We start from the raw sequence: 22,992 nt of genomic DNA, 5'->3' as shown, positions 1-22,992 counted from the left end.
CTTCTTATGCTTAACAAGTTCCCTGATGTGATGAAACTTCACTTCTATATGCTGAGTGCGAGCATGCAATCCATTGTCAGAGGCTAATTTTAGTGCACTCTGGTTATCATTCCATAAAAGAATTGGCCCCTTCCTACCACATAACTCAGAGAGTAACCCCTTCAAGTAAGTGGCCTTCCTACCTGCAGAGTCAATGGCAATATACTCTGCCTCGGTTGAAGACAAGGCAGTTACACTTTGTTTTTTACTCTCCCAGCAGATTGGTCCACCAGCAGACACAAAAACATACCCAGTCACTGATTTTCTGTTGACGTCATTAGCAAATGACGCATCAACAAAACCACAAACATCCGGATTATTCTCAGTCCTTCGGAATTCTATTCCTGCATCAATTGTTCCTTTTAAATACCTTAACACTCTTTTCACACACTGCCAGTGTTCATTTCCATAGCAGTTGTTGAACTGGCTGAGGTAATTGGTAGCATAGGATATATCAGGCCTGGTACACACTGATAAATACAGTAAACTTCCAATCACTTGTTGGTAAGGTACACTATCACACGTTATCGATTCACCCTTGGTCAGTCGAGTGCCAGGAACCATAGGGGTTGACACAGATTTACATTCTGCCATCCCCACCTTACTCAACAAGTTCAAAATTACCTGTTTTTGGTTCAACTTTACTTTACCATTACCCATTTCTACCCTCATTCCCAGGCAATCCACGACTGATCCTAAGTCTTTTACCTTAAAACAAGAGTGGAGCTTTTGTTTCAGTTTCTCAGCTTGAACTTCATCATTAAAGAATACAAAAAAGTCATCAACATAAACACATATTATAACCATGGATGCACCATCTCTCCAAAAATAAACACAAGGCTCATGTTGAGATTTCTTAAAACCAACACTTAATACGACTTCATCCATTCTCTCATACCAGGAACGCGAAGCCTGTTTCAGGCCATAAATGGCCTTCTTTAACTTATACACTTTACTTGCATCTGAAACAAAACCTTCCGGTTGGTACATGAAAATGTCTTCACTTAGTGAACCATTCAAAAAGGCTGTGGAAACATCCAAGTGATGTACATGCAAACCATGAGCAACAGCAATTGAAAAACACAATCGTAAGGTATCATGTCTCACCACAGGAGCAAAAGTGTCAAGATAATCAATACCATAACGCTGAGAGAAACCCTTAGCTACCAGGCGAGCCTTATACTTGTCCACTTCTCCCTCCCCATTCCGCTTCAATTTAAAAACCCATTTGCATTGCACTATATTTCCACCCTTAGGTCTGTCTACAAGATCCCACACATCGTTTTCCTGAAAAGAACTGATCTCTCTTTCCATAGCTTCTTTCCAATGAATTTTATCAGTACCATTTAATGCCTCGGTAACTGATGTAGGTTCTACCTTTTCATCACATGCTAAATATAACTCAAAACCAGGAAATTCCTTCCTTTGCCTTTCCCTCATAGGATACCTCCTTTCACCTTCATCGACATTATTTCCAGGATTTATTTGCACCTCATTTGCATCCGCAAAAGACAGATTTTCAATATCATTCTCTGCTCCATGAATGTGATTGACATTGGCATTTGTTTCACTCTGACAATGAACATCATCACTGACATTACACACTGAAGTAAATGGCAAATCATCATCTAAGTTTACAGGCACAGGCATACTGAAAGAACCCTTCTTCCCTTTACCAATAGCCTTAATTGCAGTGAAACTATTTTCAATGAATTTAACATCACGAGCAACAAGAATTTCTCTCGGGTTTTCAGGATTAAGCAAACGATACCCCTTGGAAGCTGAAGAGTAACCCACAAAGACCATTTTCTTGCTCCTAGGATTTAGTTTATCCCCCCTTATTTCCTCAGGGATTAGAGCATATGCATCAGAACCAAACACCCTGAGCTGATCATAGCTGACTTTCTTACCTGACCACAGGACCTCAGGGACATTGTCAGGGACACTCCTGTGGGGGCTTCTGTTTAATAAGTACACAGCAGTGTTAGCTGCTTCTGCCCACATCTCCTTAGGACTTCCTGCGTGAAAGAGCATGCATCGCACTTTCTCCAGAATGGTGCGATTCAGTCTCTCTGCTACACCATTTTGCTGTGGAGTATACCTTACAGTTCTCTGATGTGTGATTCCTCTGCTTTTAAAGAAATTCTGTAACTCATCACTCAAGAACTCAGTTCCATTATCAGACCTGAAAATTTTCAACCTTTTACCAGTTACATTTTCAGCCATATTTACAAAATCAATCACTCTCTGCTTGGTTTCAGACTTGCTCTTTAAGAAATAAACAGTCGTTCTGCGAGAGAAATCATCTATCAAAGTAAGAATGTACCTTGACCCACTCCATGACTTTACATTAGAACCAAAATCACACAGATCAGAGTGAACAAGACCTAGTACCTCATCTGCCCTAGTACCTCCTTCCTTAGGAAAAGGATTTCTGTGCTGTTTTCCAAGAACACAAGCATTACAATCATCAGCAGGTTCATACTTGAAATCAATGCAATCACTTAATTTATCCCGCAACAATATCATATTTTGCATACCCAAATGACCCATTCTTTGATGCCACAATTCATAATCATTAATATTGCACACAAATGCCTGCTTTGATTTAACATCCAAACGGTATAACCCATTACTCGTTCTACTTGCAGTAGCTAGTTCTGTACCATTACAGACAAAGTCATCATCATACATTTTACAACCCTTTTTATCATAAACAACAGTGATCCCTTTGTCGGCAACTTGACTTACAGAAATCAAATTTTCTTTCAATCCAGGAACATGCACAACATGTTTAAGTTCACAAATGTGATCACTTACATTTAGGTTCACAGATCCAACACCTCTGCTTTTAAGCTTACCGTTATTTCCGACAGTAATCTCAATATGACTGTCAACGTCACGACAATAATCATGCATACGGTCTTCATGGGGTGACATATGCACGGATGCTCCGGAATCTACAAACCAATCTGAGTCACACGATGCAGCCGACAGGGCACACAGAAGACTTCTCAGCGGTTTCCTATTTTCTCCTTTCTTCTCTCCCTTAACCTCGGCTCTGTTCTCGTTCGGATCCCTCTTCTTCTGCGACTGCGGGCATTGTGTTTTAAGATGCCCCTTTTCACCACAGTTCCAGCACTTCCACGCCTTCACAACTGATGAACTCCCAGCCATGGTCGAAGAGTTGTACTTCTTGCCCTTGGAATACAGGGCAGTGGTTTCGGGAACACTCGCATTTTGACCGGCACTCACGCTCTTCCGGTAGCTTTCGTCTAGCAAAATCGTCTTCACACGATCCAAATTTAAGACATTCTCCCCACTCGTGATGGCCATGACAAGATTGTCATACGAATTTGGCAGCCCCTTAAGCAACATTGCTGCAACAAAGTTTTCCGCCATCGGCTCACCGATACCCTCGAGCTTGTGTGCCAACATTATCACCTCGCTGATATAAGTGTCCATGGTTTCAAACTTTTCGAGCCTCATTTGGCACATAGAACGAAGCAGGGATACATACCGCCACTTGCCTTTATCCTCATATGCCTTGGATAAAGCATTCCAGGCATCCTTTGCCGTTTTAGCTGGCCTTACATGGGGATATACCACAGGCTGCACCATAAGGCAAATGTCTGCTAAAGCTTTCTCGTCCCTACGTTCTTTACCTTCGCCATTATCACTTCCCTGGACACAACTCCACAATCCATTACGACGTAAATAGTTCGTCATCGCGAACGACCAGTCATAATAGTTTTCCCGCCCAACGAGTTTTTCGAAACCATACGCCTGCGAAGTGACCTGAGATTCTTGCATCTTTGCTACCACACGGTTTACCACAAAAATAAAGAAATCTGAATTCAGCAGCGCAGTGGAAAGTGCGATGGGCCCATAACCTGTTGTAAATAGTTACTGGGGGGACGATGGTTTTAGATTCAGGAGGAGTGGTAAATGAACACGACCACACGTGTTGAATAACATGGCGAAACTGCAATTTATTAAAAGAACAAACTTCCGGTGAAGAACAAAAAAACAAATGAATACAGTAATACGATAGTTGGGAGATTACCAGCCATATTCAAACAAAAACAATCACAACATTTTTTGTAAGTTCAAAGTATTTAGGTCTTCTGCAACACTAAAATTATAGGACATACCAAGGAATTCCCCTTAATAGAAACCCCCACATATCTGATGTGTTATCATTGCAAACATCAAAATTTTCACACGATTGTTGATGATGAGATAAACCAAACATGTAGTATTCCAATTTTACCTACCTTGCCATCGGCACCAGTCACATGGACCTGCAGTAGCTGCATTACGTGATCGCAGTTTGCACCTGTATGCAATTCTGCCCGACCAGTTATATGCAACCTCTGCCCTCCAGGTGCCTTGTGTCCGCCGGCTTCCTCATCTTCACAGGTTACAGCGGCACCTGGTACGCTCGTTTCAGTTGTTGCCTCAAAGTTGTACACATACGTATGTCCCGGTTGCACATTGAACTTGAAGTCATGTTGAGGGGCTGAAGTTAAGAAAAGAGAATATGAGACACAGAAATGATAACCATCAAATATCTTGCCCTTTTCATGCGAGCCTGATAGGCAACTTGAATTGTGTGACAATGAAGGTCAGTGAGCAATAATTGCACTCATATCAGTGGCAGATACAGACGGGGGGCGCGCGCCCCTCCCTTGCGGGTCCGGCCGTATTGGCAAACATGGCAGAACCACGATTGTGACTTTTTTTATATCATAAGATGGCATTGTCTTATATATGTGTATAATTACATTAATTAAAATTTTATTTTACTCTGCCTGTGACTTGATTATTTTTTATTGCGATATCGCGATAAAAAGTAAAGGCAACGCAATATATCTTTTGCGCCCCCCCCTTGAGTGTTTTCTGTATCCGCCCCTGATTCATATTCAAACGCCATAATTATAATATTTAAAAAAATTAATTTGATCTGCCCTGAATGTTGGCTTTTTTTTGGAGCATAAAGCTCCTACCGCAGTCAAAATCTCTTTAAGTAATGGTGGTTGCAGCATGGCTAGGATATTATTTTAATTTATTCCCATCACACATAGTGAAAACTTGAAAACATGGAAATGTAGGCAGTTATGCATGCATCATATTTTCCTTTTTCTTCCTTAGATATATGGATGGTAATAAATACTGACTGAAGGGCAATGAGGAAAGGGTGCACTAATAACACTAATCCCAATGAAATGAAATAGAAGGATTATAATTTCCTCTACTAATAGAGGAAAGCTAAGAAAGACATGTCTTGATGATTAAGGAAGTACATAATATGTAATTTCAAATGTACAAAGAATTGAAAACGACTGTAATAGATTGGAATGCAGGGCTACGAGGATAAGGCTTGGTCTAGGGGGGATAATGATGCATTATGGTCTTCATTAAGTATTCATTGTATGCATACACATTTATTACCAAAAAGCAACTAATATTTTGATATTAATTTATTTGGCATTGGGAATTTTTTTTCAGTTTTCCTCAAATACGAAAAACGAGCCTTAGATAATTTGATAAATACCAAAACAAAAAGCAATGACCAGGTGAGCACTAGTGATACAAAAACACATATTTTGAGATTTTTTAATTGTTGTTGGTTTTAATGTTTTTTTTTCAAATGCATCTCTCCCTGACTTTATGAGAAAATTAAGAGATTAAGATATAAAGATTAAGAGTAAACATACCAGTTCCACATCCTTTACTGCATTTCCTGGGGGAGTCTGAAATGGAAAAATACAAGTTTAGAAACGAAAATTGAATAGAACAACCCCATCCACTGCAACCAAAGCAAAAAATACACAGTGAGCTCACAAACTACATGGGTAATATGAAAAATCAGATATTGTAAGCTACAACCGGCAAAGCAAGTATGTTTATATGCTTCAAATAAAAAAATCATTTAAAGTAAAATTTCACGACAATGATATTTCCTTTTGTTGGTGGATAATCCATTTTTTTAGAATACTTCGAGTCACAGAAATGATAAGCATAAAATATCTTGCCCTTTTCATGTGAGCCTGATAGGTAGGGATCTTGAATTGTGTGACAATGAAAGTCAGTGAGCAATAATTGCACTCATATTCAAACGCCATAATGGATATCTTGCATTCCTTTAATACTGCACTCTAAAGGAATAAAGGAATTAAAAGCTCCATAGCGGCGGGCTGGTTTTTTTTTTGTAGTGTGCGCCGACCTTATCGCCGATGATTTCTACAGCGCGAATTGGTCACTAATAATAATAAATTGGGTTCCAAGACTTAAAAAGAAGAGAAACTATGATGAAATATTGAGCATATTCCGAGAGATCCACGATCTAATTTTCCGCAGACTTTGCGTAGACACCGCGGCGAGGACTAGTTTCCGTTGCCGGCGCACACTTCTAGAACTAACTATCCATCGAATAAGCAAATTTAGGAAGCGTGCAGCATACATACGGCCAGTGTAAGTTATAATCACTTTCACCGCATTTCCCAGACAAAAATTCCAGCCAAAATTTTGGCTAGTTTAAACTACGTGCGACGACGTCTCCTCATGTTTCCCGTCCGTATTACAGCAAAATAACCAGTAGTTGACGCACTATCTGTGTAAACCTTTCGTATTTCAATGGTATCTATAGTCTGCAGCAAAATACATCAGTTTTCAAGGTCTCATTTTCCCAAGCAGTCAAACGTCTGCTGCCGTTGTTTGATTTGACCTCAAAAGTAGATCTTCCTACACCTTTCAGGAAGGCATTTCAATGAGGAGAACGCATCAATCCCATTCCACTCGTAGTTGTCGCATTTCTCGTTATATACGCGTTTCTCGTTGAAAACTTACGCGATCCTTCAAGTAAAATTTAATCTGAACCCAGTCCCCGAACTAGGGTGGGGCAGAGGTTGCATCATGGAAGAAGAATGGTTGCATGTGCCCGGGTGGCAATTTCAGGGTCGGTAAAATTTGACAAGTTGATAAGGAAAAGTTAATGAGGAACTTGCATGGATTTTTTTAATTTCACAGGCGGACAGAAAATTAATTTCTGAATTCATAAAAAAAACCGCATGTAAATCTGAGTTTTCCTTCGCGAGATATTCAATGATAAATATAACGAATTTTAAAGCGCGGGTAAAGGTAAAACTCCCTCAACCCCCAAGCCACTGCCGACGAAGCCTCGATGACGTCAAAGGTGCCTAAACATCACACGAAGCTATTGTTGTGATTGTTTGTAATAGTTGCCTGCTGTTGTGAGAGCTCCGTTTGTGAGACGTGTTGATTGTTTTCTATTTAAAGATAAATATCCGACAATAGTGGCTCGAAAGCCTCATATTTTGTATTATTTATAAAATTAATATCTGAGTAAGGACATTAAAATATAAAACTGGAGTAGTGAAACCAAATATTTTATAATATCTAAAAGTAACATCGTTGTAGCAGTCTGAGCTACGGCCGTTGGAAGGGGGATACGTTAATTGTAAGTTGATGTTATCGACGGCATATCATTCATCATAAGTATTTAATTAGAACAATTTTGATGTTTACTTATGTCTGCCATGCTATTACATACAATAACTTCATCCATTTAATCGTAGGTACAGGAGAAATCGTCGTTTAGGACTGCCTGTGCTTGTATTATGAGGTGAATTCCAGTCAATGCAACTTTTGCTCGCTGATTGGAGACATCTAGGACCATTTTTTGTGCCAAAATAGTATTATTTTCAACGTGGCATCTCCCGTTAAGCAATTGCTAATAATCACAGTGCCAGTAGTTCTAATGCACGAAGTTTGACAAGGTTGAAAAATATCGGCCAAGAGTTATCAGTGTTCCATCGTGATTGAATTGTAAAAAGTGCTATTACGCTATCGATAAATGTCTAACAGTAGTGTAAAAATTGTCAGTGGCGTGTTAACCTCAGTTGTTCACCGTAGATATGACATTTCACGATCAAGCTATCAAGATCAAAAGAGTGCGGGAAGTTTGTTATTTTATTATTTCAAGGAATAGTAGTGAGAAAAGTCACCTGTGTCCCTTGCGCGGGCTAATTTTAATCAGTGAATAAATTGTTGTTTTCTTCATAATGAGCTCTATTATTGTAAGTTGTACGTGATAAATATGAGAATGGTAGTGAATTCCAGTTTTTTATAATTGTATTTGCCATTTTCCCACTATATTTTTATGTTATATGCTAGTATATTGTCTATGGATTTACCTATATTATTGAAATAGGTTGTAGCTTGTGTGTGTGTGTGTGTGTGTGCGTTGGCAGCGGAACCGATTCGCGATCTCACATGTGGATTGTGTGCAGACTGTCTTGCGGTGAATTCATACCGTAGAACGGATAGGACTATCTTCTCCGCTAATACGGCGGTGCCAAAATCAATAGAACAGCTCGTTAGCTTACGAACGTTATCCTCCAGTATTATAAGTTTCTTTTACATCTCCATTTGCCGCCGACATATAGCAATGATTTGCCATACCAAATTCCATGAGCGTCGTGGAATCAATTTTTGGTGTCCCAAAAAAAGTTGGTGTCCCAAAAAAAGGCTGGTGTCCTAACACCCCCTGCCACACCTCTTTTAGGCGGCTTGCGGGGTATTATCTAGATGTAGATGAATGTCAAGTGTACTATTCGAACGAACGGCAACGTTATCATCCATTTTTCTGATAACTAAAACATACGAAGTGAAACGCTTGTATTTCATCATCCCGAGGTTGCATTATTAATATCCCAAGTAATAATCATAGGCACAATAGCAATAGGAAAACTTGCCCAAGAATAACAGAACAAAATAAAGTGACGATGAGCGGCTAAATACTCCCTCAAAACAAATTTTACACCATGCGCCCAGCGTATTTACCAACTCCCTACGGTTGTTTAGGCACCTATGACGTCATGTCTACCCTCGGCAACGCTCGGGTGTCTTCGCGCAGTGGTCGGCTCAGTGAATTTTTTCTCCATTTTAAAGTCAATTTTTTTATTTCTTTTGATGATGAATGGAGAAACTTAAGGTATTTCTGGGAGCTAATGTATCCATTTTACTTATTCAAAATAGTTTTTAGAGCAATCGGCGACCCATGCAAGTTCCCCATTCGTTTTTCGCATAAAATTATTTAATTATAGGTTACTAAACGGGGGGGTTAAAAAACCCCCCCGCATCCGGCTTCGCCGGCTGCCCCAACCGGACGGCTTCGCCGTCCCACCCGCGGCTCCTCGGAACGGCTTCGCCGTTCCTCGTCCGGGGTCGGCTTCGCCGCCCAGATCTTGAGGTAGCCCTCTGACGAAGACCCGCTAGTACCTCGGAACGGCTTCGCCGTTCATCGTGGAAGGCCGCCTTCGCCACCCAAGGGTTACCCGAGTCCCCCCGAGGCGTCGACCCCTGGGAACGGCATCGCCCTTCCTCGTGATGGGGCGGCTTCGCCGCCCAAGGTTTACTGTGTCCCCCCGAGCCGTCGACTCCTCGGAACGGCTTCGCCGCCCAAGGGTTATCGGCGCCCTTCCCCCGTAAGCTTCCTCGTGGTGGGGCGGTTTCGCCGCCTAAGATTTGCCCGTGTCCCCCTGAGGCGTCGACTCCTGGGAACGGCGTCGCCCTTCCACGTGATGGGGCGGCTTCGCTGCCCAAGGTTTACTGTGTCCCCCCGAGCCGTGGACTCCTCGGAACGGCTTCGCCGTTCCTCGTCTGTGGGCGGCTTAGCCGCCCAAGGGTTATCGGCGCCCTCCCCCCGTAAGCTTCCTGGTGATTGGGCGCCTTCGCCGCCCAAGGTATACCCGTGTCCCCCCGAGGCGTCGACTCCTGGGAACGGCATCGCCCTTCCGCGTGATGGGGCGGCTTCGCCGCCCAAGGTTTACTGTGTCCCCCCGAACCGTCGACTCCTCGGAACGGCTTCGCCGTTCCTCGCCTTTGGGCGGCTTCGCCGCCCAAGGGTTATCGGCGCCCTCCCCCCTCGTAAGACACCCATTTGGCTGCTCCACGTGTTGGAGCGGATTTTCCGCCCGAGGGTTCTCGGAGGTTTCCCGCGCCTCTGACTCCTTGGAATGTCTCCATCGTTCCTGGGGCGGGGGCAGCTTCGCCGCCAGGGTTTTCACTCCTCATAGAGCAATGTGTACTACCAGCTTTCCCCGATCGTTACAAAGGCTGCCGGGGGATAATGTGGCTGAATGTAGACGCATGCTAGCCGTGATTGTGGCATTTTAGCTTATGACGATGTTTTGAAGGCGGTCCGGGGGGTTTCCAGGGGTTTTTATGAGTATACTGACAACGGTCGCAATCATCCAAATAAATTCCTTAGCGATGAGTCATAGGAGAAGGGAATTACTGCTAAAATATGCGAAAACACCAAAGAACATGCTATTTACAGAAAAAAAAATAATTTTTTCCTTGGTCTTCTAGGAAGCCATGTGAAATTTTGAGGGGTTTTCTTGCATAAAAGGTCTTTGTCTACCTACAATAAAAATTCCAGCGATCTAGCTTTAGGGGAACAATGAATTTTCCCGTATTACTCAAATTTAGATTACCTGTTCTGTTTTCTCCACATAGCGGTGCATAGGCGCTGTAATAAGGCATAACTCATGTCAACTTCCTAGCCGTACCTTGTGGGGAAGTGGTTTAAAAAAATCTCTTTTAGGTGTCCATGTCCTGGAGTCCCTAAAATACATCTACTATGTTGTCGAGGAATCAACGTTTAAAAATTTGAAGTTTTGTAGCGTGTGTGTGAATGGGCCTGGATAATTGAACATGACGGGTAAATAAAGCCGACACAATTCCCAGTTGGAATAAATAAAAACTATACAACTCGGATGAATGGTACACGAAATATAACACTTATTAGATAATTTTTATTTTTTTGGAGGGGTCACTGGGGTTTATTGGGGGATTTTATTTGCTTGTCCCGTATAACGCGGCATCGTTTACCTTGGATAAAAATTTCGGCTCTTTAGCTGTAGTGCAAGCATGGTTTTTCGAGGGTGTCACCCGTTTAAATGAAATATTCTGCGTTCTCCGGGTAGCGGCACGTAGGAACACGAGAAGGACGTCACTCACGTTAATTTGGTGTCCGTACGTGGTCGGGAAGTGGCAAATAAAAATTCCGAAAAATTAAAAATCGTGTGTTGAGGGAATGCAAACTTCACGGCGGATGTGTTGTAAGTTACCAAACGTTGTAGGAGTCGCGATTTCAATGGAAAATCGATTGTATGTAATTACTCGTAATCCGTTCCACTTATGGAAAATAAAAGGTAGCCAAAAAATGGAGTGAAAAATCTAGTATCTTGCATTTAAAGGAATTTGTCCTACGGTTATTGCAAATAGGTCAAAAAAATTCCGCAGTTCGGCCCATAAGAAAAGCATTGGAAAATTTAAAAAGTAAAAAAAAAAATACTTTAAATCAAAATGTATGAAAAACAAGCACACCAAAAACTCAACCAAAAAATCTAGTATCTCATACGTTAAGGACTTATTCCTACAACTATTTAAAGTTGGTTTTAAAAAAATCCAAAGATAGGCCCATAAGAAAAGCATTGGAAATTTTAAAAGTTTAAAAAAAATACTTGAAATCAAAATATTGCAAAGAAAACGACACTTAAAAATCAATCGAAAAATCTAGTATCTCGTACGTTAAGGACTTATTCCTACAACGATTTAAAGTTGGTTTTAAAAAAATCCAAAGATAGGCCCATAAGAAAAGCATTGGAAATTTTAAAAAATTATAAAAAATACTTTTAATCAAAATATGGCAAAATATTTCACATCAAAAAATCGGCCGAAAAATCTAGTTTCCGTCAGTGAAATTTCATGTTCCCGTGACATTTGCAAGTAGGCAATGAACGGGAAAAGTTTTAGTCCCATAAGGCTCCAATGTTAATTCGGATCGATATATCTCGAAAACCGTTCGACTTTTTCCAGTTTTCGGACTTTTCCCCGCGATGAATATTTTTTCTCCACAACCCGTAAAAATTTCGTCTTCCCAGCACGTCCGGAAGTGGTCGGGAATTTGTATACGTGAATCAGTGAGTGAGTGAGTGGTACGTGAGGTATCTGTCACACATCGGGTTGTATATAATATAGATTGTATATAATATAGACTTGGCTCAGAGTCATGTGGCCACTAAGCCTTCGTCATTTTAACGACACTATTTTTTATTGTATACTTTAAAATATAAGCCACAAGTATTTCATTGAAAATATTTTTTGATAATTCTTTTTACTATGATTTGTAAAAAATTATGATGTAAGTGCGGGGGAAAAGTATACTATAACATACGTAATTTTTTATTACAACATGCATTTTCATAAAATTTGGAATATTAATTTGGAGCTTCGTAAAAATGACAAAGGTTTACTGATCCAGGGTTAACAATAATCATTAAGTTATAAATTATTAAACTGACCTTCCCCCTTCTCCCCCCCCCCCCCCCCCCCCCCCCCCCCCAACGAAATAACTCCCAGTCCCGGTCTTGTCTGTACGTCATATTTCAAGATTTAACAACACAGGGTTCCCACTCTACCTGAATAATGAAATTCACGGCTTTTTTCAGGTTTTCACGGTCTCAATTTCGCTAAATTCACCGTCCGTTTATAAGCGACCAATAAGAAAATCACTAGCCGTATATCAACAGAAAATTAACGTACGCGACAAACGGCCGTGAATGTTAACGCCGCAATGAAAAGTGATATCTCTTATAACGTGATCTATCGTTTGCAACATTCAGACCCGACAAAAGGACCAGCCCAACCGCGCTCTTGCCTGGACGCCGAATACCCTTCGGGCCTTCTTCCGTCTGGACACTCGAGGTCCTTTTTTAATTCCTCGACGAGAGATTGTTTTTTTGCGCACGTTGTTATTACTGCACAGTAACCGAATTTCCCCCACCCCAATATTTCTTATTTAACGGAAAATATTTCATTTAAATTGTTTATAGAATATAATAAATGGATTCTTTCTTATTTAACGGAACAGATTCTATGAAAATTGTTTGTAAAACATAATAAATCGAAAAACAATTTCATACACCGTATTAGCACGAATCTAAGACGAGCACGATTCTAAGACTACCCTCCTTTTTTGGAACTCCACTAGGTGAAAATTTTTCTTTCCTAATAACGATACGATTATAAAATGAATGCGGAAAAACGATCAATGCTTTATTTTTTTGCTAGGTTGCCTATGTCCCAGGAAACGCAGGATTTTGGCGAGTAATTAAGATATTCATTAAAGGTTTCAAACAATTATTTAGATAATAACAGGAATAGTAGTACTTTATCAAGACGCATAGGTCATATTGTTGATTCGACCCATATCTCTTTCAAAATTCTGAAGGAAAACGCCACCTCACTAAAAAAATGTTTGCTCTCCACTCGGCATTTACACTGCTATTATGGATTTCAGTCAGCTGTAAAAATTCTTATCCATCAAACACCATTTCCAGTACACGTATTCACGAGAGCAATGTGCATATTATGCCTAAAAAACCGCATTCGCCGGCGCAGTGACTGGTTGTGAGATGGATCACGAAGGCCAAAAATAGTCTATTACTTGAATTGTTCCTGTCTAATGAATATATTTTTAATATAATTGAGGTAGTGTGTAAAGAGTGAACAATGTTGCGTTAATCGTCAGCGGCACGCCCACCTGGATCTTCGCCTTCACATCTCTACTTGTTTCCTCCAGGTAGCTCACTCTACCCCCACACCTTCCGTCATGTGCTAGCGGACAACCCAAGGCGCTCTGCAATATTCACGCGCATCTAGCCCGGATTCTTTTCGTCATGTTCAATTATTTTCAGTCCATCTCTTAAAGTTCTCAATAGTTTCTTTGGAGGCGCCATGGTCCGAAGACGGATAAAATAAAACTAGAGAAAATGAAACCTGACTTTAAACCCACATGGAAAACACTCGGTGGTTCGAAGTCCAGCCACCCTAGAAAGAAGGGAACCACTCGTACGAGGTGAAATTCGGAAATGATGCTATCGCGTACGTGGATACGCAGAGCATACTGCAGAAGATGAAGCGTGACCATATGACTGCGCCATGTAATTTTTTACCCTAAAGATACCCATTCTTTTCTAATTAGCGTAGTGCCAGATGAGCAGATGAATTCGGATTGTTAGTAGGGAGAAACAAAAATCCTGAGAAGATATCCCTTCGTCAGTAACTCTGACAAGTGAGACTTATAGTATAGCTCGTAAATTGATAACTGATAACAACCTGACATCATGTTTTCGGAACAAAATGCCGAATTAACTGCCGAGAAGCTCAGCTACAAGGATATCGCGTTTCGCCAAAAATCACCATCGTATTTTTCCATCTATTTCCTTGCTTAAAATACGACGTGTTTGGTCTGGTTTTTTTTAACGTGCAAATTACTAACATTTCAATCTAATAAAAGCAATAGCAATTGCTGAATATCATTGTTAGATACCTTTTGGGCTAATAGGTGACCCATGCAGCAGTTGACCTCCAGGAACTGGGAACTTTGAAGGAGTTAGGCTGAAAAAGGTCAGTGGGTGAGAAGAGGGGGGAGCGCGAAACACGTTTCTATTGTTCTTGTGTAACTCGATATTTTTTTCGAAGCTAAGGTCTTCGTAATAAGATCCCTGCGCGAGCTGGGACCTTTTTTATTTTGAAGAAGAGGAAAGCGTCAGAAGGGGGAGGCGAATGCTGAATGGAGGGGGATAAAGGTTCTTGGGAAATGCGCTAATGTTACTTTCCCACGGCACTGAGCTTCTCCCAATGGTAGTTCCATCTCTTGGGGAGGATTCCAACTACGTGCTTGTCGTTATTAGCCATAAATGACACATTGTATTTATTTCGTCTCATTTTCGTCAAACGATGGATGCGGGAAAATTCTGCGTCGGAACCGCGATCTTCAAACGATCAATGCGAGAAACGATACTTCGGGGAACGTTAGCTGCGGGAAAAAATTACATTGTCTATAAGGAACTTTATTTGGCACCAGAAATGGCGAACGGTCAATGCGGGAACGATAGATCGAGGAATACTGAGAAACCAAAACTGAATCGATCTCTCTAATCAGAGGAAAATCATGTTCCCTTCTTACCGTTGCTCTGGGAACAATGGAACGACTTTGTAACAGTTTATATCGCGACAGAATTGAGGCTTTAACGACACAAACAAACAGCATTACCTTAGATAGCACAAAGCGGAGGAACTGGATCACCACCGACAGTAAATAACTCCACACAAACTTTCCGGTTGCGACGTAAAACTGGCAAGTCCCAGATCGACGCATGCGAAAATCGGGTAATGCTGTGTTGCCATAAGCGAAGACCTCTCGTTTTCAGGGGCTTAAAGGCCGCAACGCGCGGGAATTAGTAAGGTCGCGCCGAAAGCTCGCTGTCACCCGGGTTCAAATGCAGGGAGCGTAATGTATACAGCGCATGGCAGGTTATCAAGGCTAGCGGTCTTCCTGTCACAGGATTGAGGCTATTGAATAAACGTTCAAATTTTTCGACACAAAGGCCACCTAGATTAGTTTCGAAAGTGGTCGCTGCAGCCAGTGGGAAGGCTAATTGGATGTAAGGGGGACTAAGCAGTGACCGAGGGAGGGGAAACCAAGGCAGTCGAGGAAAGTAAACAAGCTGATGAGAAGTGGTGTCATATTTCAGGAGGGGGAGAGAAAAGGCTTGCGCTGGGGAAAGATGCTTTTTTTTCTTCAGGCAACATTCGTTCCTACGCTTTTCTGACACATGCGATGATGCTCGCGACAATGAATAGAGGTGCCCTCACCACGAACGCAGTTGAAAATTTCTGGGAGGGTATTATTATCAAGATTGAGATATTTTAAAGGTTTTAGGACGAAATTCACGGCTTTTACCAGGTTTTCTCACGGTAGACGAAATTCACGGCTAATTCACGGTTTTAAGGTTTTCACGGTTGAGTGGGAACCCTGCAACATTATTTCCTCAGATGTATACATTTTAAATGCGAAATACATACCAGCTTTTTAGCATGATAAGAGAGTGACAAGGCTCGCACCCATCCCCAATCCTTTACATATTTATAAAAAGCTTAACATATTTTACTTTCAACCGAAATCCAATGCGAAAGATTGATTTCCACGATTTCCACATTAATATTTTATAGGTGATGCAATAGGGTGGTTTCCTATTATTTTTTTATTGCCTAAATCGAAAGATTATTACTCCTGGAGTACGTATTTCACGCATTTAGATTTTTAATTGACGATATCTATTATTCGCGATTAAATGAAAAGTGAAAATTTTCAAGCGCGCGAAAACGCGACGGCTAAGTATGAATGCCGGGAAATCTCTCCGCGTGACGTATTCCTCGTTCCCGCTGCCGCCCCGTGAGGTGACCTTGAGGGAGGCTTAAGCGCTGATACGACGCAGGCTGCTAGCGGGTAGATGAGTACCCTGCTAGCTGGTAGCGCTAGGCTAAAATAAGGATTATTAACACCTTATCAAACGAGGAAAACTTTCCGACCTTAGCCCGTTTTAATAAGTGATTATTAAGACATGTTTCCCAGAGCTCTGCGCCTAATGCATGCATTGGTAATCTCAGACGATGTATAACTCCCATCTACTCGTAGAGAAACTAGGTCCCTGTGACGTCACGTGGAGTGGCATCGCGTGGGCGCCAATCTGGCCTTTTTCAAATGAGGATAAAAATGGACCATTGCCATTCGTCTAAACCTGTATTTCTAAAACGAAATAATTTGTATATTATGAATACACTAATGGTGGGTTACAGGGGCGGATCCAGGATTTTTTTCTGGGAGGGGCACAAGCAAGGCCGTATCCAGGATTTTTTTTCTGGGTGGGGCACAACGATACCTCGTAATACAAAACGAACGCAATCATAAAGGGACCGTATTAAAAATCTTACATATTTTTGAGGGTCTGGGGGGGGCACGTGCCCCCGTGCCCCCCCCCCCCTGAATCCGCCTATGGTGGGTTACGAATCGCAATCAATACCTTTCGTTTTCTATGATGAAAGAAACTATCCTATTAGAAGCAGTTAAACCGAACGGGGCGTTACCGCTAACAACGGAAATAGCATATAACTTAATAAGTATAACTTATAGCTAGTGTACAAACCTAGGTTTGTACACTAGCTATAAGTTATATTTCGCTAAAAAAAATTATCTGAAAATCAAAGAAACGAATTGTGGTTACCCGTAACGCAATATCCTAATATCATCCACTCACAATTATCAGAATCTAAATCCGCATCCATGAAAGAAGGATGTAGACGTAGAACCCACGACTGACCGGTCTTATTTCTCATTAATTCCAATTTTAAATGAGTAATCCTCCTCAAACATTTGACCGTATTGTGGTTGAACTCGAGCTGTCCACCGGGTGAAAGTCTCCATTGATGCCGACGTTTCGAAAACAGAGTCGGATTTTATGAAAATATGAAAAATTTACTTTAGTATGTTAGGGTGAAATTTTTATACTATACATGTGCACATTCTCTACGAATAATTATGAAATACCATGAAATTCTAAAGGTGACAGCGTAAGTTATAAAGAAAAACAAATGAATCATAAAATCAGACCAATTAGATTAGAGTGATTCTCTATATATTCAATAATTTGAAGTATTTGGGTAAAATTTCTATAACATTCAATAAAATATCAGGACTTAAATCTCAAACACTTTGGTGGATTCAATACGCCGTAAAGTAAAAATAATCACACCATATACTCCACCTTTAATGGAAAAGAGGCAGACGACGGAATCGAATGTGAATTAGACACCCTATTCAAACCATTGACGTAACATAAAAGCCATGCACGTCAAACTTTAACGACGACCGATAAGAAGCCATAAAGTAGAAAAAACTCAATTCCAAATTTTGTAAGACTTTCGGTCTTGTAAATAGCATGCGCTAGAATTTTTAACTTTATCGTGTAACAAAATGCGACAGTTTATAATCCGATATACGATTATAGATGGTAGCTTGAATACAATGAAAACTACAAGTTTTTAGTTGAAAAACCATAAATTGTCACCTTTGGAAAGGGCTTACAACGGGGAATTTCTGCGACCAACTTGGGGGAATTTCGCAAAAGAAAAGATAACAATTTACTTCAATTTCATCACGCTAATTCATCTCCTTAGATACAACCTTCGTTGACCCTGGATCCACCCTCATGTGACCCTGGTCAGTCTCTCCCGTCCTTTAGCGCGCACTAAACCACTTATCTATTTGCCGAGTTGCCATTCAGTTTTGAACTTAACCTCTCTTTCTCTTCCCATGATACCACTTATCATCCTCGGTCTACAATCGAGCATCAAGATCAATGTCAAGCTCTACGGAGCGAATGTCAACGGCTGGGATACGCGGCATTTGACACTCAAATCTCGTCCAGAGACACGAGGAACTTGCATGGATCGTAGATTGCTCAAAAAACTATTTTGAATAAGTCAAATGGATACATTAGCTCGCAAAAATACATTCAGTTTCTCCATTCAACATCAAAAGAAATAAAAAAACTGCATTTAAAATCGAGAAAATTTTCTCTGAGCCGACCACTACGCGAAGACACCCATGCGTTGCCGAGGCCAGGCGTGACGTCATAGGTGCCTAAACAACCGTAGGGAGTTGGGAAATACGCTGAGCGCATGGTGTAAAATTTGTTTTGAGGGAGTATTTAGCAGCTCATCGTTACTTTATTTTGTTATGTTATTCTTGGGCAAGTTTTCCTATTGCTATTGTGCCTAGATTATTACTTGGGATATTAATAATGCGGCATCGGGATGATGAAGTACAAGCGTTTCACTTCGTATGTTTTAGTTATCAGAAAAATGGATGATAAAGTTGCTACTCGTTCGAATAGTACACCTGAAATACATCTACATAATACCCCGCAAATCGCCTAAAAGGCGTGTGGCATGGGGTGTTAGGACACCAGCCTTTTTTTTAGGACACCTAAAATTGATGCCACGACCCTCACGGAATTTGTTAAGACAAATTATTGCTATACGTCGGCGGCAAATCGAGATGTAAAAGAAACTTGTAATACTGGAGGATAACGATCGTAAGCTGTGCTGTTGACATTAGAGTAAGCTGTGCTGTTGAATTTGGCAACGCCGAATTAGCGGAGAAGGTAGTCCTATCCGCCCTACGATACGAATTCACAGCAAAACAGTCTGCACACAATCCACATGTGAGATCGCGAATCGGTTCCGCTGCCAACACACACACAAGCTACAACCTTTTTCAATAATATAGGTAAATCCACAAACAATATACTATAGCCAGGGTTGGGCACGAATCACCTAATATTGATTCGAGTCGCGAATCACGAATCATGGAAGAAATTAGATTCGACGCACGAATCACGATTCACGCCTGGAAATTTGATTCAAATCTCGAATCATGAATCATGTGATTTTTCCTTAAAATATGATTCGTGCGGTTCACGAATCACGAATCATATTTTAAGGAAAATCATTGTGCCATTTCAGATTGACAATAACACTAAGTAATGGTCACATTATGAACATTGGTCCCATAATTGGGAACCTATACCAATTTTTTCACCTGTTAATTAAAACTTGTGCAGATGCAGTATGAATCAACGGGATATCATAAATTACCAGAATTTCTGTACATCAACATCCTGCAAGCCAAAATAAAGGTGTGTGGTAGGGGGTGAATTCTCACCAAACATGCACTACATATCATGCATGAAAAAGAGTTGGCAATAATGTACTAGTCTAAACCGCACTATTAAAAAAATAAATCTAGCAAAGTAAGAATGCAAAAATATGCCGTTAGTTGGGTTACCTTCACGTCCTTAAACCAACATGGAGCTACCTATGATATACATTGATTCACTCGTATTGGACATATTAACCTCTATTAATATCCCTAATTGTAAGAGGAAAAAAGGAATTTAGAATCATAGGTTGGCGATCAATTCATCTATTTTTTTTATTATTAAAAAAAATTACAAACGTTGCTATCAAGGCATTCAGCATACTGCCTCGGGATATGAAATTAAAAACTTCAAATAATTTTAAAAACATGGCCTGGAAATGGTTGTTTCCATTCTCTTCATAGAAACCATTAATTTAAAAAATAATGGACAGAAGATGACAACAATGCCCCCCGGATTGAACAGCTATACAGGGTGTCCCATTTTAAGTTCCCACCCCGAATATCTCGAAATCTAAGCAAAATGAGAAAAAATGTTTCAGACAAAAGTTATAGGGTTTAGAAGGGGACATACGATGGTGACTTTGAAAATGACCTTGAAGTCGATTTTCAAGGTCAAAGAGGGGGTAACTTCCATTTCTTAAATAGAAACCCATATTTTTTATTGCAGGATCGTATTCTACGGAAAAAAAAATACAAATTTCTTGTTGGAAACTTTTTATTGAAAAATGTATTTTTCCAGAGTTTTCTCACAAATTTCGCTCATCTTCGCGCAAATCTGGCCCACACCGAACTGGTTCATTGGGTTCAATTTCATGAGCAGGGGGCTACGGGAGGAACCTTCGCGGATCGCGCCGCTCCCGAAACAGAGAAAAACACGGTAGTTTCACAGCAACCTAGTATCGGGTATTAGTTTTTGTGGTAAAATAATAGTCTAGATGTTCTCGTGGTCGCAATTTTCTTTGGTGAAATATTTGTTCAGGTGTTACCTTCGTCGTTTCGAACTACTATCGTCACAAAAAAGGTAGAAGCTGAACTTTAAGCATGAGTATAAAATCGTATCGAAGCTCGATAGGGTCTCGTCATATTTCTGTTTACTAATTGTTTATTCAACTACAACAATGAATCATGGAACATTGTTTAAACGTAAACATTTGGCTTCTACGGTCGAAAGAGTGAATTGGAACACGCGAAAAACAATGAAAACAGCGAAACGGTCGTCTCCTTCATCTCGTCACGGGAAAAATATTTGATTGGTGATTTTCGTTGTAATTTTTATAGACAGAGCAACACATCACGTATTTAACTGCGATATTCATTTTCATCTCCACACCTCGGAAATTGAAATCTACCTTTCGGCCATTTTTTAAATAAAGGAATGAGTAACATTTAATTTTAACAAGCTGTTCGTAATGCGATGATGTTGCTCTGTCTATAAAAATTACAACGAAAATCACCAATCAAATATTTTTCCCGTGACGAGATGAAGGAGACGACCGTTTCGCTGTTTTCATTGTTTTTCGCGTGTTCCAATTCACTCTTTCGACCGTAGAAGCCAAATGTTTACGTTTAAACAATGTTCCATGATTCATTGTTGTAGTTGAATAAACAATTAGTAAACAGAAATATGACGAGACCCTATCGAGCTTCGATACGATTTTATACTCATGCTTAAAGTTCAGCTTCTACCTTTTTTGTGACGATAGTAGTTCGAAACGACGAAGGTAACACCTGAACAAATATTTCACCAAAGAAAATTGCGACCACGAGAACATCTAGACTATTATTTTACCACAAAAACTAATACCCGATACTAGGTTGCTGTGAAACTACCGTGTTTTTCTCTGTTTCGGGAGCGGCGCGATCCGCGAAGGTTCCTCCCGTAGCCCCCTGCTCATGAAATTGAACCCAATGAACCAGTTCGGTGTGGGCCAGATTTGCGCGAAGATGAGCGAAATTTGTGAGAAAACTCTGGAAAAATACATTTTTCAATAAAAAGTTTCCAACAAGAAATTTGTATTTTTTTTTCCGTAGAATCCCAGACGGCACAGAACCCTCCGTATCTAATTCGTATGTACATAGTACCCATTGACTAAGGGGATACTGTGCCGCTCCGTCGCTTTTCGTCAATGGATACATACCATTCGCGGCCTGTCGACGAAGCGCGTACGCAGCATGTGAATGTCCGCTACTAAGCACGTACGATTGGATACATAGCGCGCAGGAACACGGCACTCAGGCTAATCTCAATCGATTAGGTCGAAATTAGTTATATCGTAACTCGCACGATCGAAAAATGTATCGAACGCAACACAATCGATAACTACCGACCGTAGCGAGAACCTTGATACGAATGAATTGTAAGTTCTCAATAGGTAAATAACACCATATCATGAATTCTAATTACCATGAAAGACTCACGACCGACAAAGTTTTTGTCGGTTGTGAGTTTTTCATGGTAATTAGAATTCATGATATAGTATTATTTACCCATTGAGAACTTACAAAACTTACTCGGCCACTTAAATAACTCTGCGAAAAATGAGATTCTCACGGCTAATTCACGCACCACCAGCATCCAGCATTGTTAAGTGGCTCGTACTTACTTGGAAACCTTGAGATGTTAATGAGAGTAAATTCTTATTAATTTTGACACTAAATAAGACATCACATAGCCCACGAGCATTAAAAAGCTTACCCTAAAGCCTGACGAAATAAGATTTTTAAATAAAAATTGCCGATGAAACAGGATTGCTGACACATCTGCTATTAGTATGATCGAATTCATCAAAATGCAAGCAAAAATTAACGTATAGTTCAGTCTCAGCTACTAAAACTTACCCATATCAGGCGCTAAAGTATTTGAAAAATTATTTGGTATGAGTAAAAGTCCCTAGGTAACTGCAGTAAATGTATCAACCTATTAAAAATATGAAAGTCCTGCCAAATCACCAGCATAAACACTTGTAAAATAAAACATGTTATCTCTTAGATCACACCTCCGATTTTATACTTACTTTGCATGAAGTCACCACCGCAAGAAATTTTAAAGAGGCAGGAAAGAAAAAACCCACAGAAATACAATACATATATTATGTATTTTCTATTGTCAACCACAATAATATTTCCAATTTTCTCTTCTATCCCACATCTAATTTAGCGAAACAATTACTCTTATTCTCTTTCGAATAGAAAATTATTTAAAAGAGGACTGGTCGATACATACAAACTATCGTCAATACTTTCTCCGATGAACGTCCACTATCACTGCACCAACTTGCACAAATCAAATCCAC

The 22,992-nt window shown here is 40.4% G+C and overlaps 1 protein-coding gene across 1 annotated transcript in view; it reads right to left on the bottom strand.

Annotated features, from left to right (window-relative positions):
- Nucleotides 1-22,992, bottom strand: part of LOC124167156 (apolipophorins-like) — a 205,293-nt gene that overhangs the window by 167,700 nt on the left and 14,601 nt on the right. Inside the window, exons 2-3 of the mRNA XM_046544962.1 lie at nt 5,760-5,795; nt 4,317-4,561 (exon numbers count right to left, since the gene is read on the bottom strand). Of these exons, the coding sequence (XP_046400918.1) occupies nt 4,317-4,561; nt 5,760-5,795 (281 nt within the window). The remainder of the gene's footprint in view (nt 1-4,316; nt 4,562-5,759; nt 5,796-22,992) is intronic.

Source organism: Ischnura elegans, chromosome 10, assembly GCF_921293095.1.
Source record: "Ischnura elegans chromosome 10, ioIscEleg1.1, whole genome shotgun sequence".
NCBI classification, from domain to species: Eukaryota; Metazoa; Arthropoda; class Insecta; order Odonata; family Coenagrionidae; genus Ischnura; species Ischnura elegans.
This window is presented reverse-complemented; position numbering and strand designations above follow the sequence as displayed.